Source organism: Denticeps clupeoides, chromosome 10 (genome assembly GCF_900700375.1).
Source record: "Denticeps clupeoides chromosome 10, fDenClu1.1, whole genome shotgun sequence".
Lineage (NCBI taxonomy): Eukaryota > Metazoa > Chordata > Actinopteri > Clupeiformes > Denticipitidae > Denticeps > Denticeps clupeoides.
In genome coordinates this window covers 3,978,903-3,984,159 of record NC_041716.1, presented here as the reverse complement: position 1 = coordinate 3,984,159, position 5,257 = coordinate 3,978,903, and the positions used below count along the sequence as shown (strand labels likewise).

General features: G+C 39.8%; 1 protein-coding gene across 1 annotated transcript; it reads left to right on the top strand.

Annotated features, from left to right (window-relative positions):
• Positions 1–2,240: 2,240 nt before the first annotated feature.
• tsr2 (TSR2 ribosome maturation factor) lies at positions 2,241–4,748 on the top strand. The gene is made up of 5 exons (XM_028992715.1): positions 2,241–2,366; positions 2,750–2,840; positions 2,939–3,030; positions 3,141–3,308; positions 3,392–4,748. The coding sequence occupies exons 1-5, from the start codon at positions 2,286–2,288 to the stop codon at positions 3,515–3,517; spliced, it is 558 nt and encodes a 185-aa protein (XP_028848548.1). The 5' UTR covers positions 2,241–2,285; the 3' UTR covers positions 3,518–4,748.
• The last annotated feature ends 509 nt before the right edge of the window (positions 4,749–5,257 follow it).

Genomic DNA, 5,257 nt, shown 5'->3' with positions numbered 1-5,257 from the left:
TTTTTTTTACATGAAAGAAAACAAATTTAATTTAGAGCCATCAGCTCTGATGCAATAAGTTTTGCTACGCAATAACGAGTCAGTTGCTAATAATTATTACCAGGGCTGCCTAATACGGCGCTTTGCAACCCTTCAATTCAATAATCATTATGCAGACAAGAAACGTTGCTAGCAACACAAAGACTTAAGTCTACATGACTTTAAAAAAAAAAAAAATCCCTGGTCTCCCCTGTGAATTTTTTTTTTTACATTACTTGGAAATGGTGCAATGTGAATTTGGTGAAATATGCCCCCTAATGGCTGAATTGTGTCGCGAGTGTGGAAATAATTCCATTCATTCTATTCCGCCTGTCCAGCGAGGTGATGTCCTCCACCTCAAGCAGGGTCACTTTTGGTGTCCTGTTGCTTTTTGAACAGAATGGTCACTTCACTTTTTTTTTTTTTTCTTTTTTTTTTGGACAGTAGCCTCTCCCACCGTATTGATTTGGAAATGGTGCATTTGAGGCCCTAATTCTGAAAGATCACCATTGCTAAGCAACTGCGAGGAGATAAAATATCCTTTCCGAATTTAGAAATTCCCTACTGTGATCATGTGACCATTTTTATTGGGTAGAATTATTTTTAAGGAAATAATTTTTTAAAGTTTTTAACTGTAATTTTTTTTAATATAGAAACAATAGGAACATAATCCCACAATTTTTAGTACAGACAAAATTTTGGTTTTGTATAACAAAGCACTGTATTTCAAGTGGCAGCGTGTGGTTTGTACCAAACACAGTCAGTATTTGCAGGTTCTCAGTTTACATATCTAATCTAAAAGAATCTGGACGTGTGATGTAATGGTCATTTTGTCGCACATAATTTTATTTAGATTTTTTTGGTGTCTAGCTGCAGTAGCATGGCTCTCTGTGAGGAAACGTGGCGTGCATGAACTGGTGTGTACATATGTACAGTGCAAAAATACTACACCCATACAGCAAGCAATACCTGCCGAAAATGCACATTTTGCTCCAGGAAATAGAACGGACGCCCCTCAAGTTCATGCCACCGGTTGTCTCTTCTTTGCAGCTTGGTGTCATGGTGCCCATGTCATGACCACTTTTATAATTGGTTATGAACAACAATAGCGCTTTTATGGATCTCATTTTTTTTCAGAAATGCTTCTGCATTTTGTTCAGTAATAATTGGAAGCTAGTGTTTTCTATTTGCAATAAATCATTTTCACCAAAGCAAGCTGGTGAGGGGTGTTTGCAGAAGTAATAACACACAACGTGGCCGACTTTTTTTTTTTTTTTTTTCTTTCACCGTCATGCAAAAAGCCACCATGCAGATGCACATGCTGTACAAAATACTGACATTAATGAAGCTGCAATGTTTTATTTTGTGGTTGGCATGGATCAGAAGAAAATGTGAAATTGAATTTCAGGCAATACAATCATTGTCCAAAATCTCCAGGTTGTTGTGTCTTCTTTTATGTCCTTGTCATGAGTGAGCAGAGATAAATCTTTCAGTAATGTACCATGTTCTCTATTTCTATACTTCTCACTGGTAATTTTACTGATTTCACACTACCACACTACATTAATAGTTTAACTAAATTTCAACAGTGGTGGGCTAGCGCGTAAGGAAGCGGCCCCATAATCAGATGGTTGTGGGTTCAAATCCCCAAAAACACCAAGGTACCACTGAGGTGCCACTGAGCAAAGCACCGTCCCCACACACTACTCCCCGGCCGCCTGTCATGGCTGCCCACTGCTCACCAAGTGTGATGGTTAAAAGCAGAAGACACATTTCACTGTGTCACCATGTGCTGTGCTGCAGTGTTTCACAAAGACAATCACTTCACTTTTAACTGAAGAGTGAACAATGTGATTTACTGTCTATTTAATAAAATCTATTTCAAGATTCTAAATAAACAATTTAATTCATGAATTTACACTAAGTTCATATAAAGAAAGTGTGGATTTTTTTTTTTTTTTTTTTTACATTCTGGTTAAAATATTAATGTCAGGTTATCACTATTAAAAACGTATCCAAATCTGTGTGTAATATATATATATATATATGGATTGAGGGGACATGATTAATTTATTTAGTAAGATACCCCAATTCGAAGTGTACTTCATATAGCATGGCATTAACAATATATATGCAGAGTGCATTAATGTGTATTTGTAAAATTCAATTAAACGTGAATATGTATTCGTTCAGCGAAAACGCCACAATCTTCCCGTTTTCCTGGTGCAGTAACAGCGCTCGATTAGTCACGTCTGTTCCCTTCCAAAATGGCGGCGCTCAGTGCAGCAGCACGTGAGGTCTTTACCGAGGGAGTAAAGGCAGTTCTGGAGGCTTGGCCGGTATTACAGGCACGTATATGAATAAATATATGTTGTACGCAGCTCACGCGATTCAATTGCACAGATTGTGTCGTTTATTGCTTATTTGCAAAGCATTTCCAGGAATATGTTAGTTAGCAGCGTTGGCTACATGCTAACAGTCGATCCAATTTGCATAATATATCAGACGCCTTTATCCAGAGCAACTTACAATCAGTAGTTACAGGGACAGTCCCCCCCTGGAGCAACTTAGGGTTAAGTGTCTTGCTCAGGAACACAATGGTAGTAAGTGGGACTTGAACCTGGGTCTTCTGGTTCATAGGCGAGTGTGTTACCCACTAGGCTACTACCACCGATCCCCTGTGTGAAAAACAAACTGCAGCTGACTGAATTTAGGCCGCGTACCTGTTTAGATCGCGGTGGATAATGGCTTCGGCGGAGTGTACAGCCAGCAGAAAGCGGACTGGATGGTGGATGCGGTTCAGCAGTATTTCAGCGACAACGGTGGGTTGTGACGAATCTGCGGCTGACATTTCACGACACAGCCCGCGTTGGCGCCGCTTTTATAAACCCGGTTTTATCGCGAATTCTCCTCTTTTCAGATCACCTGCAGCAATATGAAGTGGAGGACTTTGTCTCAGAGTTGATGAATAATGAGTTTGATACGGTGGTGGATGATGGTAGTTTGCCCGAGGTGGGTTTTTTGGTGCTTTTTAAAAAAAAATAAATTCTGTCTTAATTCTGACGTTGCAGCGCTATCATATATATAATATTTGTATATTGTGACACACTTTTTCTGTACAGGTGGCACAACAGGTTTGTCAGATATTCAAAAAATGCCAAGAAGGGCTACTGGAGGAGGTCAAAGGTCAGGTGAGCCATCTGCAGAAGAAAAGGGGCTCAGTGAGGGCGAAGGCCACACCTGCACCGAGCCCAGCAGTGGAAGCGGACAGTGAAGAGGAAGGTGCTGAGGTACGGCGCGCCGGGTTTTATGCATCGCTCAGACCTGGCCCGTTTTTTTATCACTGCGTCTTTATTTACTGAACTCTTCTCAGTCCATGGAATGTGATGGAGCAGCAGAAGGACCCTTTACGAGCCAAGCACCAAGGGAGCAGAACCCCCACACTGCTCCTTCAGAGGAGGCCGAGGACGGCTGGACAGTGGTGCGCCGGAGGAAGTGATGAATGGTGACTGCGTAGCCCTGCTCCCGGGGGTCATCATGTCTGTTTTGCTGTGTGTGTGTGTGTGTGTGTGTGTGTGTGTGTGTGTGTTAGGCTGTGCTCAAGAGAACATCGCTGATCTGCGGATCCTCCGGAAGAATCCCATTGGTCCGTGTCTTCAACAGACTGTTTACGTATTTATCATACTTTCCCCTGTGGAGAAAGTATTATATTTTTAAACATAAAAAATAATGTTCGATAAAGGAATTCTGTATGGAACGTGTGCTACCATTTATTGGTTCATAAAGCGAATCTCAATACTGTTATATCCTGGCAACAGTGTAAGTCTCTGGAAAATGTAATGTATTCACTTTTATTTGTTTTCTAATATTTAAGATGGGTATTCTGATAATATGGGACGTCATTTAATTTCAATGTTTTTGCAGACATTTGAAACACAGTTACTCTTGTGATGTAAATTTGAAATTCAAGGCAAATTATTCTAATAACCCAGACATTCAAAGTTTGTTTTATAAATGTGATGTTGAATAGTGCATCAGGCTTAATTAAACTATTCATACAATGCGCCACATTTTAATTCTTAGTACTTGCTATCATACGTTAAACTTTCACAGTTTTGACACCCATTATGCATTGAAATATTTGGTGCAATAGTTTTGTCTGAATGCCTGTAGAGTTCCAGAATTTCATTGTGGAACTTGCATCACATGGCAAGTTTTCAAACTGCTTGTATAGATTTCGTAAAAACTTTATATTGAACTACGCAGTAGTAAGGCACGCGTCACACGTAGTTCTGACCACTAGTTACGGGAATAAAATTACTGATCCTTTCATTCAGGTCGGTTAATAACTATCCTTTCCATATGATTCGCTGCTTGCAAATTTGTTTAGTCAATTGTTTAAAGATTTTTGCGTGTTGTAAATAAATGTATTAAATGTTAGTTTGCGAGGTGATTGTGAACCCATATACAATATATTATAAACGTCTGGGGTTAACTCGTTCCATGGCAGGCGGTGAAGCGAAGTGTTTTTTTATTGCATGGGGCCAGTTCACGTCCACACCAACCCCGTACAACAGCGCAGCTCTCATTACAAACATTACAAATTTGTGTTGGCACCTGAAACATCCCATTTATATCCAGCAGTTACTGTTTTCTACTATATGTAGTACATCTTTCTTAGAATGTACCCGTTTTTAACTTATTATTAAATAATTACCTCCTGCTCACCATCACCCAGTTTTTCACCATCACTCAGATCTGTGAAAAGTACATGTATAACTGTATAATATTTACTATTGAGTTATTATTACTATTAAAATAATTGTGTCTTGTGTGTTGAGAAGCTCTAAAATAGATTACATTAAATTAATGCCTAGAGCGAAAGAAACTAATTATCTGATGTGTGATACTGCATGTTTTTTTCCATGTGGTGGCCAATGAATTCAACTCTATTTAACCTGCTGGCCCAGGTTTCAAACAAATTCATCTCATAACTAATTATGTAACAGTGTTGCTTTCTAAATAATTCCTCAGAAGAAGAGGGGCAATGGTGGCATTTACATTTATGTACAACATGCAACATTGACGAAACAAATTTACAAGCAGCGAATCATAAGGAAAGGATGGTGGCGTAGCCGTTTCGAATCCTGAGGCGCCAAGGTTCCACTGAGGTGCCACTGAGCAAAGCGCCGTCCCCACACCCTGCTCCCCGGGCACCTGTCATGGCTGCCCACTGCTC

What these genes read in the sequence shown, in the direction of transcription:
- tsr2 (XM_028992715.1), top strand. Translation starts at nt 2,286, where the DNA reads ATGGCGGCGCTCAGTGCAGCAGCACGTGAGGTCTTTACCGAGGGAGTA. An exon ending in GCAGTATTTCAGCGACAACG is followed by an intron (nt 2,841 to 2,938) that starts GTGGGTTGTGAC and finishes TCCTCTTTTCAG; the next exon opens with ATCACCTGCAGCAATATGAA. An exon ending in ATGATGGTAGTTTGCCCGAG is followed by an intron (nt 3,031 to 3,140) that starts GTGGGTTTTTTG and finishes TTTTCTGTACAG; the next exon opens with GTGGCACAACAGGTTTGTCA.